The following is a 13507-nucleotide window of genomic DNA, read 5'->3' on the forward strand; positions in this document are numbered from 1 at the left end:
ACATGTTAATGTATGTAAATCCAAACGAGGAGGACTGTGTTGTTATGCAAAGCCTTGAGGAAAGTAGCAGTTTCCCACCTTGATGCACACACACACACACACACACACACACTCCCTCTTAGTCATGCAAGGGAACACACACACATTATTAGTCACAGCAGTAGCAGCAGTTCACCCCCCCCCCCTCCCTCCCTCCCTCAAGCGAACCATAAAAGGCAATGGGAGGAGCTAACGGTGACTTGCTAAAGACATCCTGTAGTGCTTTGTCATTCCACAGGCCCAACACACACACACACACACACACACACACACACACACACGTAGAAGGAGAAGGGAACACGAATGACCGATTGTCATGGATCAATTAACCGCTACTGTTGACCACAACCATGACTAATGTCACTCTGGACCACTTTTCCCCCCCGACGCTCCGCTCACTGACAGACAACAAAGGTGAACGTGTGCAAATAGATAAATTATCACTTTGCCCTGAAGGTAGAAGTGAAAAATAATAATAATTCATCTTCCATAAAACAATATGGAGATTAAAAAAAAAAGAAAAGTGAAAGTGTGATTGAATATATTTGTGTGTAACATCTATAATTTAATCTTAATTATAGTGTAGTGGCATGAATCCAGTCTATGTGTGAGGAATATTTAGTGATAACAGGGGAGGGGAGGGAGGGCGCTCACATGACTCCTCTGTGTCGTACAGTAAAGAGAGGGTATTCTCGGAAGAAGACGAAGAAGAAAAGAAGCAGATTAACGTAGTTTTCCATCGCTAGTGGTTATTTCTGCCCGCCCGCCCGTGACGTCACAAACGCTTCAGAAACACGACGAGTGGGAGGAGGAAGAAAACACCTTTTTAGTCGCTCTCTCTCTCTCAATCGATCTTTCAAGCGATAAAAAATGCCGATCGGGCGCTGGAAATGACGCAGAAACGAGGGCCGAACTCCATAAAAACCCACGTGTGCTACTTTAGATTAGGAAACACGTATTTACCGTGAACTAGGTGCTTACTTACATGCATATAAGTCGCATACTAGTGCTTTATTAGTAAATATTCAGCACGTATTTACACCTTTGTTAGGAAAAATCTTAATTCATGTCACAATAGAGGTAGAATAAGGTGTTAATATGTGCTTAATGATTACTAATAAAGGGCTAGTATGCTATTTGTACATCAGTAAGCACCTAGTGAATCTAAAGTGTTACCAAAAAAACACTGAAAGGGAAATTACAGCGTCATCGCTGTTAATTACTGGACCCTATTTCCTTTAAGAAAGTGTGACTGTACAAGGTTTTTTTTTCAAGTCCGACCGCAAAGTCTTACGCTGAGTGGGTAAAACGAACCGTGTAGCTTTGATAACAAGAGGAAATGATGCTCATCTGCAATCAAACAACAGCAAAAACTGAACTCACTCACACACACAGAGAGAGACAGAGTGGTCCTATTAAATAGTCCTTCAAAGCCGTCGTCTGTACCGGGCTGAGATGATATTATTATTTCAATGAAAGCAGCTTTAAACACTATACTTATAGACATATTTATATATATATATATATATATATATATATATATATATATATATATATATATATATATATATATATATATATATATATATATATATATATATATATATATATATATATATAGCATGTAAATCCAGACACACGGGGGGAGCGACGACGCGCCGCTAAAGGCCGAGCACTCTCTGTTTTCCATGTCCGAGAGAGAGAGAAAGAGAGTACGGCTCTCTCTGTTTATCCTGTCAGAGGTATGTTAACACCAGGCCACAGTCCTGGAGTCACTAAATTGCTGTGTTGGATTACAGCTGAGAGGACACACACACACACACACACACACACACACACACACGCGTAACACGTAAAAGTGAGAGGAAAGCAGTCGTATGGCAAAGCAGCAGCAGCAACAAACAGAAAGTGGTGACCCCTGACACACGTCAACCACAGACTCTTTGCTTGTGGAAAATCTTGAAGAAAATTTTTTTTTTTTTTTTTTTTTACTGTATGTAACAAACTTCTGCTCACCGTTTACTTTAGGATCTGCCCCTCAGGCGTCACAGCCTCATCCTCCACAACACTGGGAGTCGTCGTCTATATACTACTGAATACTACTAAATACTACTAAATACTACTAAATACTACTAAATACTACTAAATACTACTAAATACTACGCTCTACTTAAGGTTGTTGTGAAGTCACATGCTTGCAAGCAGAGAACGAGCAAGTGTGAGCTAATGCCGGGATCAGACGGGCAACGAATCCGGGCCGAGTTTCAAGACATTTGGTTGTTGAGAACCCGCGTGACGTCTCCTACGACGTCGACCAATGGGATAACGGAGTGCTCCGACGTGGCGTAACATACGGACACGAACGTGGCAGAGAGGAAGAGGGATGATGCTGATGCTGATGCGAGCATAACACTTCGGTAGCCATGATACGCCTTGCTCCGCCTCCCCCGATGATCGCAGTGAACCAAGACTGAAATATCACATAGTGTGATCCTGGAATAAAGTAGCTTTACAAGCTAACCCGCTAACCCTGAACCCTCCAGTAGACATGTAAAAACACAACCATACAATACATTAGATTCAAAAAGGTACCAAAAAGTACAGTAAAAATAACACTAACACTAACCCTAACCCTAATCCTGTCATTTAAAGTGGTCACAGTGAAATTATTGTGCTGACTACAGATAATTTATGCATGTTTACACGTTTAGGTTGCCAGAATCTTGATAAATGCTGCAAAGTCACTGAAACTTTGTCTTCCATCCATACGTTTTTAATGGACAACATGTAGCTTTCTGTGCTGTGTAGTAGTAGTTGCTTCTTTTACGTTTAAACCGTTGTATTTATCATTTGCAATTATTTCACTGTCATAGTTGATCAGACGAGGCGCGGTGGGAAGCGAGAAAAGTCAGCCAAACAATTCAGTCGGGACGCATCAACGTCAACAGGAGACTGGCATCAGTATAAATCATAGAAAAACTCATCGGGGGTCGACCTCTCCTGTCAGAGCACATAACGCGCCCGACGGCCTCGCGTTTAGAGAAGATACAGAGACGACGACGAGTCATTCAAACGCTGGACACGTCACATAAAAGACAGGGAGGAAAAACACACTGAGGCATACAAACAACAAGAAGAGGAGTTCATCCAATAAGATTTAAAGGAGACATATTATAGCCTATTTCTCCAAGTGAACCGAGTTCCCTGGTGTCCTAATGAACATGTCTGTGACATGCTTTTTGTTAAAATACCTTAAGGATGAAGCACCACAGCAGTTTAATCACCCTGCCAAAACAGCCCCTGCGTGTCTCTTTAAATATGCAAATGAGACACAGGAAACTACATCAGTGTCACTGAGGCTCCGGCAGCTAACAGCAGTTAGCATTTGGAAAAGCTATCATTTGCCGTCGACTCTAGCCGGCACATTGCCGTCATATATAAAATGTAAATCCTCTGAGGCTGGAAGTTTGTGTAGAACTCTGTGCTGCACTGTGCAGCCAAGAATAGACTTCAGCTCTTCTGGATACTATTGCCCTCGCCTGCACTCTCGCGTTTTTTAGGGACAAAGAGGAGCTCCACGAGACGACAATTCCAGGAATGTCTCATTGTGACGTAGCAATGAGTGCGGAAGTCAACATTGTGTGTTTTATCTCCTGTACTTAGACCTACTAACTAAAACCTACTCATAGGGCCTCCAGAGTCCCAAATATAAGTATTAAAATGATTTAAAAAGTTGGTTTTGCATAATATGTCTCCTTTAAAGTGTTTCAGAAACAACTTAAAGTCCCTGCAGCTTTAATGTAAGGTACACGTCTAATTTATGCAACAAAAAATGAATAAAAAGTAAAAGTGAAAGCTTCAGGGCATCTCTGCAGGCCGATCACCAGATGACACTCATTTATACGCTTTTATCCTGGCATGTTTACAGCTACTGCCCAGTGGGAAATCATCTCTATAAGTAAGCAGAGCAAGGCCAACTAACTGTCAACTATCATTAATACCAGGCAGGTTAGAGTGTGTGTTGCACGGGCGAACAGAAAAAAAAATGTAAACTCCAACGTGACTCATTATGAAGGAGATCATAACTACAGGAAACGGGTTTGATGATGGGGTTTTTGAAGAGATGGATGTTGACACCTGACTGTCAGAGATGCTCGCGTATGAAAGGACAAATCCAAAGTCTGATCTGTTGCTGCACATCCCGGCGCAAACACTGTTTATCTTTAGAATAGAGAGAGATTTGTCTTCGACCCCTGAAACTTCGCCTCCAAGCAGAAAGGATGTCAGATTATCCTAAACTCCCACAAAAGGATTACTTACAGCGCACACTCATTACAGAAACCGATGATGAAAAATAATCATTACTTGCAGCTTTAATCCATAACAAACAAGAAAACTCTCAAGTGAGGTCAGGAAATAATGTCCCGTGGAGTGCAGCGGCACATTAGCTCGAGAACTAACAGGTAATAATGGAAAAACTACGTCTGTCAAATAGTTGCTGTTGACGCATGTGACGTCATGTTTACGTGACTCCCGAATGTTCAAATGAGTCTCTAAAGTAACGCTAAACTTTAAAAACAGTACACTGGTACGCTGGTTATTTGTAGCGCTGCTCTTTTCGTTTAATAAAAACAGGCCGCTCCAGTTCCACTGTAGGCGGTGTGCTAATGGCGCTAAAGGAGCTAACGCAGCTAACAGAGCTAGAGCTAACAGGTAATAATGTAATAATGGAAAACTATGTCTGGTTCTAGCTGGTGTCAAATATTTGTTGTTGACGCGCGTGACGTCATGTTTACGTGACTCCCGATTGTTGAAATGAGTCTCTAAAGTAACGCTAAACTTTAAAAACAGAGGCACACATACACAGTACACAGGTACGCTGGGTATTTGTAGCGCTGCTCTTTTCGTTTAATAAAAACAGGTCGCTCCAGTTCCACTGTAGGCGGTGTGCTAATGGTGCTAAAGGAGCTAACGCAGCTAACAGAGCTAGAGCTAACAGGTAATAATGTAATAATGGAAAACTATGTCTGGTTCTAGCTGGTGTCAAATATTTGTTGTTGACGCGCGTGACGTCATGTTTACGTACTCCCGATTGTTGAAATGAGTCTCTAAAGTAAGGCTAAACTTTAAAAACAGAGGCACACATACACAGTACACAGGTACGCTGGGTATTTGTAGCGCTGCTCTTTTCGTTTAATAAAAACAGGTCGCTCCAGTTCCACTGTAGGCGGTGTGCTAATGGTGCTAAAGGAGCTAACGCAGCTAACAGAGCTAGAGCTAACAGGTAATAATGTAATAATGGAAAACTATGTCTGGTTCTAGCTAGTGTCAAATATTTGTTGTTGACGTCATGTTTACGTGACTCCCGATAGTTGAAATGAGTCTCTAAAGTAACGCTAAACTTTAAAAACAGAGGCACACATACGCAGTACACAGGTACGCTGAGTATTTGTACCGCTGCTCTTTACGTTTAATAAACACACCGCTCCAGTTCGACTGTAGTCAGTGTGCTAATGCCGCTAAAGGAGCTAACGCAACAAATAGAGCTAGAGCTAACAGGTAATAATGTAATAATGGAAAACTATGTCTGGTTCTAGCTAGTGTCAAATAGTTGTTGTTGACGCATGTGACGTCATGTTTACGCGACTCCCGATAGTTGAAATTAGTCTCTAAAGTAACGCTAAACTTTAAAAACAGAGGCACACATACGCAGTACACAGGTACGCTGGGTATTTGTAGCCCTGCTCTTTTCTTTTAATAAAAACAGGCGCTAAAGGAGCTAACGCAGCTAATGGAGCTAATGGAGCTAACTGGTAAACGGTGCCTGGACTCGTAAAAACATGACGACGCGTGCGTCTTTTTCCGGTCAGTCGTCATGGTAAAACGTCATGCTTAAACGTGCGCTAACATGCGCTAACATGCGTTTACATTGACGCAGTTAACCGCCGTGAAACACGCTAATGTGCCCAGCACTAATTATAGATAAATAAAGCTCATTAGACTTAAGGAAAAATTTATTTTTAAATCAAGTGCAGTCTCCAGGTGACTCGGTCTGGCGGCAAAACAAAAATATTTCAGTTATGATGATTTATTTGTTGAATGGAGCAAATAAACCTGAAAATATACGTGTTTAAGAAGCTGGGAAATCAGAAAACTGGTTTTAATCATTGAAAAAAAAAAAAATCAAAGTAGTTTAATAATTGCAGCCCTAAAGTGAATTTCCTGAGTGAATATACTGATAATACGAGATAATGAGTTATTTGTGTATATGTTAATATTGTGAATTTACCTTCCACATCAAAAACAAACTTTTATTTTGAAAAATATCATGATTAACATGATCATTTTTCCACATGAAGCTGCACTTTTCTTTCACAAAATTTGACATTTGAGTGTGAGGTCCCTGCTTTGTGGGAAAATGTGACTTTCTTTGTATTTGTCGTCAGATTTTTCATTATTTTCTGTCCTTTTATGGACCATCTATGTTCATGCTTGAGTGATCACGAAGATCATTTTCAGAATAACAGATGATGGAAACATGCGTTGAATGCGACACGAGGCGAAAGTGAGGCAGCTTGAAGATCAGCTGTTCGCGCTGATTCGCGTTTATTTTTTGCACCGTGATGTCATTTATTGCTTCTTTCATTTATATAAATAAATAAATAAGGAGCATCTCCGCGAGGTGTTTCTGCATCCCACACAGTCAGAAGATGACGACTAAACGGATGTAAATGCACCTTCATAGGTGTTGCATCACCTTGCGTGTGTACCTGGCTGGACCTGCTTGTGTCTCCAGCCCGGAGGAGGAGAAGGTAAAAAAAAAAAAAAAAAAAGGCAGCAACCCCGCCTTCACTTCACTGCAGTAATGCTTCTCAATCGCCATTCCCTTTTCGCACACACAGCGCTCAGGAAATTCTATAACGATTTACCGCAACACAATAGATGGAAACCAGGGTTTTTTTTTTGTTTTGTTTTGACGCTGTTAATGCGCAGCCAGGGTGGGAATAAGACAGGGGAATAATAAGCGCCTCACGCAGCGCTCCTTTTCCTGGGCTCACACACACACACGCAGCTGCAGGGTGCACTCAAGCAAACGAGCCAACATTACACCAAAAAATATATATATATACACATATATATATAGACGATAATAAACATGCACAAGTGGGTCAGAAATGCGTGCGGATAAATCCCGCGAGAATGGAAGAGGAGGATGAGAGCATCCATGCGAAGCTGCACGGTGGAGGAGAGGAGATGAGAGGAGAGGAGGAAAAAGAACTACAAAAAGCATCTCTCTACCTGCACAAGTTGACATTTGGAGCGGCTTTTCCAGGCTCCACACGACGCGGAGACTTATAGAGGGGAAAAAAACGAGCAGATCCCGTTCCGCAGGTGTTTAATTATTACTATTATTATTATTATTATTTGTGTTTATGTCCAGGCCATTTTTTTTCCTCCTCCACAGCAGCCCCCCGTTATCCGCGTTCAGGTAAACATGATGATGATGATGATGGTGGTGGTGATGATGGTGGCTCCTGTACGGACGCACAGAGTCACCGTCGTGTCGTCAGCAGCAGCAGCAGCAGCAGGAGGAGGAGGAGGAGGGAAAAAAGGGAAAGGTGCTTCCCTGCCCCTCGGCTCACACATCAGACCTGATAACGGTGTGCGTATCATAATATAGATGCGGTTTACTTCGTGTTTTAATTGGTGGATACGACGTGAGAGGCGAGTACAGGTACAAGAAACCGTCCAATGAGGGATCCCTCCTCTCCAAATTCGCCTGAATTTAAAGGTGTTGCACCAGCCTGCGTTTAAAGTTGCGTTTTTATGTAGTTTGAATAATAACAGGTGGACTCCAAATGCATCTAAATGAGTGGGGAAGCAGCACAAACACACTCTGAGAAAAAAAACCCTATAATAGATATAAACTCCTCTTATGTGTTATTATAGGTTTATTACACAAACAAGCGCCATTAAGTGAAACGCATGCACAATATGTGCAGTGTTTCGTGGCCGATAACACAGGTGCAAGAAGCAACAGCCGAACACGTGCAAAAGGAGCCGTTTGCAACGGTTTCAACAACAAAAAACCACGCCGAGTCACAAAATACGGCACGTTTGTGGAGGAGAACTGGTGCAGATAAAAGGAAAAAGCGTGCAAACGTGGAAAATAAGTGCGTCAAATCCACTTTATGATAACGCACGGTATATTTTACCAGTCTTACCTTAACGAGGGGGAACATGTGCCGTTGCAGTTGCGGCAAGGGAGGGGTGCAGCGGAGATAAAATAAACATCCTATCTGCTTGCCATCACCGGGAGAAGTGAGCACGACCAAACCCCGTACAGAACACCCAGCGCTTCTCGCATCAACGGCGCGATTCGCCGTCAAAACGTCCACACAAGCAGCCAAAGTTGACGTAGTCCGAACAACAGCGAGCAGCCGAACCGTTCGGGGGCCCGAGTGAGCAGCAAGTTAGCACCGAAGTAAATCCCGAACCCAACCTCGCCCCTGAAAGATTTCATCCACTGAAACTACAAAAAAACTGCGCTCAACGGGCCACGTTGTGACGAGAAAGCCCCGCATCCTGCCGCCAACAGTTGCTCAGCGGTGGGAAAGTGGCACAAAAGTAAAGAAACAAAGAAGGGTAAAGAAAGTGTAAAGCGGGACAGAAAAACACACACAACTATGACGCGCTCATCGGGTTCTTATTATAGCCGGATAACGGTTCACTAAGTCAGGCGGCCCCCATGCACCGCTAGGCGGAGAGCGAGCCACCAGCCAGGTATAACGGTACACCACTACACTGGGACGTGAACGCAGCAAACACTCCCACATAACTCCCCGAAACGCGCTCTAAACTCACTCCAAAAAAGTCTCCGCGAGGAGTTTCGCCGAGGCAAAAGCTCTCCGGCAGCCCGACCGGAGCGCTCGGCGGCGGTTACGGCGGAGTTCCACTTACCGCTGCTCCTCTTCGGGTTCGCCTGTTTCCTGCGCTTACACCTGGGGCCATCCGCCATGATCCTCTCGCTGAGTCTGAAACGCAGCCGCTCGCTAGTCACCTCCCCCCCCCTCCTCCACCTCCTCCACCTCCTCCTCCTCCCGTGTCTCCTTCCTCCTCCCTCCCTCCCCTCCTGTCCTCACCCCTTCTCACCCCCTCCCTACCGCTGTCCGCTTTACGACATCACCTTCCCCCAGCCAGGAACACCTGGTTTGCGACACTCTGGCCGCCTTTACGGCATCACCTTCTCAAACACCTCAGCTCATGGCCCCTCCTACTGGCCGGACATGAGTGTGTGGTGTCCGCACACTGTCCCTCCTCCTCCTGCTCCTCCTCCTCCTGCTCCTCCTCCTCTGAACAAAGTAAAAACATAAGGTGTTTATCTGCAGGTGGAAAAGTAGAACTGTAACTAAAATAAAAATAATAAAGGGGAAACGTGGTGCTTGAACAGGAAGTAAATAATAACAATAACAAGGAAGTGACAGTGGTCTAAAACTGTGTTTTATCATAAAATAATAGAAAGGATGTCAGATTATATATATCATATCGATGAAAAAAATATCCTTAATTTATCCTATTAATATGACATTTAATTGTTTATTATGGTGTCACGTCAGAAAATGATTTTTGATAATAAAGTACAGCAAATGTCATATACTTTATGTACTTAAGTCAATATTGTTTTGAAAAAAAAAGTTTAAAAAAGTAATTTTACTCGAGTATCCCTTAGGTACTTTATACAAGACTGTTATCTAGGGCTGAACAATTAATGGATTAATTACTGATTACTGACTTGATCAATACACATCTTATTGATATGACATTTAATTGTTTATTATGGTGTCACATCAGAAAATGACTTTTGATAATTAAATACAGCAAATGTCATATACTTTATGTACTTAAGTCAATATTGTTGGGGGAAAAAAGAAATTTTACTCGAGTATAACTTTAATACAAGACTGTTATCTACGGCTGAACAATTAATAGAGATTACTAGATTAATTACTGATTACTGACTTGATCAATACACATCTTATTCTGCAGATTGAATGGCACATAATTGTTTCTCACATATTTCTGCACATAATGTCGCACAGTAATCGTTTTAAACATGGGAAATGAGAATAAACATGTAAAAAATGACCATTCCCCCCTAAATATCAAAATAATCTGATCCGGCATGAGCGGCACGAAGAGGAACATAAAAAGAAGAAAGACAGAGGAAAAAGAGGCTGGTGTACTGTAATTAACACGGAGCAGGTGAGGGACAGGTGTGCAGGTGGGTGGGGGAACTTCCATTTACCAGTACACAGGTAAGCGCAGATGAATCAAAACAAAAAAAAAAGTCCGGGGACATCTGTTGGACATGTGGAGTATGACACGAGGCCAATAAATGCAGCCCCGGACATAAAAATCACAGCAGATGGCTTTTGTTTGTTCACACGTGAGACATTTAATCTGTTGATTTACTGGTGTTTTTAAAGGAAAACAATCAGTCATCGTCATAATGTCACCGCAAGTCCAGAAATACTCACACACTCACGCTCACACTCACTCACACACATACACGAAGCACTGCTTTGTCCCCCGGTGGAGACAGAAGTTCAATGACAGTTCACAGCAGGTCGGGGGGGCAGAGGACTTCACAGACCACGGCGAGCTATTCTTGTACCTGCCGACGATCGGATTTCCAGCTCAGACACACCAGGTGCAACGACGACAAGCAAAGCAGCAAACTTCCTCTGAGGCATTCTGGCTCTGTGCGGAGGAGAGGAGCGGGTGTTTGAAATTATCCTGCAACGGGATTAACGGGGACAGAAAGTGTGAGATTACACAAATTGTTTCAAAAGTGATTCATTGTCTCTGTGCTGCATTCGGGACGCCTGGTACGGACACATGAGGGCTCATGCTTCACTGTAGGCAGAGGTTGAAAGAGTGACTGGAATATTCTATTGAAGTAAAAGTACCACTATTTTGTACTTAAGGACAAGTAAAAAGTACTGGTCTGAAAATGTACTCAAGTTAAAGTGAAAAAAGTAGCTTGTTTAAAAGTTACTCAGAGTAAAAGTAACTTTTTTAACAAGGCTCGTTCTTGTGTCGTGCAAAAAGGACAAGGGAACACAAATCTCACATGTTTTCAATTAAAGGCAAATCTTTACAAATTAAAGTGCTGACAAAATAAAATATGTAAACATCATGTATCAGTCAACATGGGTCAAAGGTCACAAATGATTTAACTTTCTCATTCACTCAGGGACCTTAATTAACGTCAATTTACCTGTCCTCATCATTCACCTGTCCTTATCATTCACCTGTCATCATCGTTCACTTGTCCTCATTGTTCACCTGTCATCTTCATTCACCTCTCCTCATCATTCACGTGTCCTCGTCATTCACCTGTCATCATCATTCACCTGTCCTCATCTGTCCTCATCATTTACGTGTCTTCGTCATTCACCTGTCCTTATCACTCACCTGTCCTTATCACTGACCTCTCCTCATCATTCACCTGTCCTCATCTTTCACCTGTCCTCATCATTCACCTGTCCTCATCGTTCACCTGTCCTCATCATTCACCTGTCATCATCATTCACCTGTCCTTATCATTCACCCGTCCTCATCGTTCACTTGTCCTCATTGTTCACCTGTCATCTTCATTCACCTCTCCTCATCATTCACGTGTCCTCGTCATTCACCTGTCATCATCATTCACCTGTCCTCATCTGTCCTCATCATTTACGTGTCTTTGTCATTCACCTGTCCTTATCACTCACCTGTCCTTATCACTGACCTCTCCTCATCATTCACCTGTCCTCATCTTTCACCTGTCCTCATCATTCACCTGTCCTCATCGTTCACCTGTCCTCATCATTCACCTGTCATCATCATTCACCTGTCCTTATCATTCACCCGTCCTCATCGTTCACTTGTCCTCATTGTTCACCTGTCATCTTCATTCACCTCTCCTCATCATTCACGTGTCCTCGTCATTCACCTGTCATCATCATTCACCTGTCCTCATCTGTCCTCATCATTTACGTGTCTTCGTCATTCACCTGTCCTTATCACTCACCTGTCCTTATCACTGACCTCTCCTCATCATTCACCTGTCCTCATCTTTCACCTGTCCTCATCATTCACCTGTCCTCATCGTTCACCTGTCCTCATCATTCACCTGTCATCATCATTCACCTGTCCTAATCACTCACCTGTCATCATCATTCACCTGTCCTCATCATTCACCTGTCCTCATCATTTGCCTGTCCTCATCATTCACCTGTCCTCATCATCATTCACTTGTCATCATCATTCACCTGTCCTCATCATCATTTACCTGTCATCATCATCATTCACTTATCATCATCATTCACCTGTCCTCATCATCATTCACCTGTCATCATCATTCACCTGTCATCATCATTCACCTGTCCTAATCACTCACCTGTCATCATCATTCACCTGTCCTAATCACTCACCTGTCATCATCATTCACCTGTCCTCATCATTCACCTGTCCTCATCATCATTCACCTGTCATCATCATTCAACTGTCCTCATCTGTCCTCATCATTCACGTGTCCTTGTCATTCACGTGTCCTCGTCATTCATGTGTCCTCATCATCATTCACCTGTCCTCATCATCATTCACCTGTCCTCATAATCATTCACCTGTCCTCATCATTCACCTGTCCTCATCATCATTTACCTGTCATCATCATTCACCTGTCCTCATCATCATTCATCTGTCCTCATCGTCCACCTGTCTTCATCACTCATCTGTCCTCGTCATCATTCATGTGTCATCATTCACATGTCCACATCGTTCCCCTGTCTTCATCATCATTCACCTGTCCTCATCATCATTCACATGTCCACATCGTTCCCCTGTCCTCATCATCATTCACCTGTCCTCATCATTCATGTATCCTCATCATTCACCTGTCCTTATTTTAAAAAATTAAGGTTAAATTAAATTTTGACTAATGTGATTTCAAACATAATGAGGTTCAGTGCGTCCAAAAACATCAATAGTTCTAAGTTGAGCTTCAATGCTGTTTGCAGCTTTGGGTTTTGTGTCACTAAATATGCAAAGTACAAGGCAGAGGAAGGGCAACAATGTCAGAAAGTTATAAAAACACGTCATCCATCATCAAGTCAACACATGGTTCTCTTGTCAGCACGCTTTAGGGACGACTATTAAACATAGAAGCAGAGAAATCAGTGTAAACACAAACACCTGCAGGGCAAACACAGTGGAAAATGTTGATACGGGAACGGTCATTCACCCGGTAACCAGTAACAATTATTAATCCATTACTAAATTAATCGTCAACTATTATGTTTTTAGAGTTTTAGCCGTTAAATGTCAATAATCGACAGATGAATGCACTGTGGAAACAATGGTTAGCTGCAGCTCTACTGGTAACTCATGTGCAAACTCAAAGGTGTATTCACAACACCTATTT

At 42.7% G+C, this 13507-nt stretch overlaps 1 protein-coding gene across 1 annotated transcript in view; it reads right to left on the reverse strand.

The window, feature by feature from the left end:
• Positions 1 to 9058, reverse strand: part of zeb1a (zinc finger E-box binding homeobox 1a) — a gene marked incomplete at both ends in the record, with an annotated part of 65508 nt that extends 56450 nt beyond the window's left edge. The window contains one exon of the mRNA XM_083888916.1: positions 9001 to 9058. Coding sequence (XP_083745042.1) covers positions 9001 to 9058 — 58 coding nt within the window. The remainder of the gene's footprint in view (positions 1 to 9000) is intronic.
• Positions 9059 to 13507: the final 4449 nt, after the last annotated feature.

The sequence above is a fragment of the Microchirus variegatus genome (genome assembly GCF_963457635.1).
Source record: "Microchirus variegatus genome assembly, chromosome: 5".
NCBI classification, from domain to species: Eukaryota; Metazoa; Chordata; class Actinopteri; order Pleuronectiformes; family Soleidae; genus Microchirus; species Microchirus variegatus.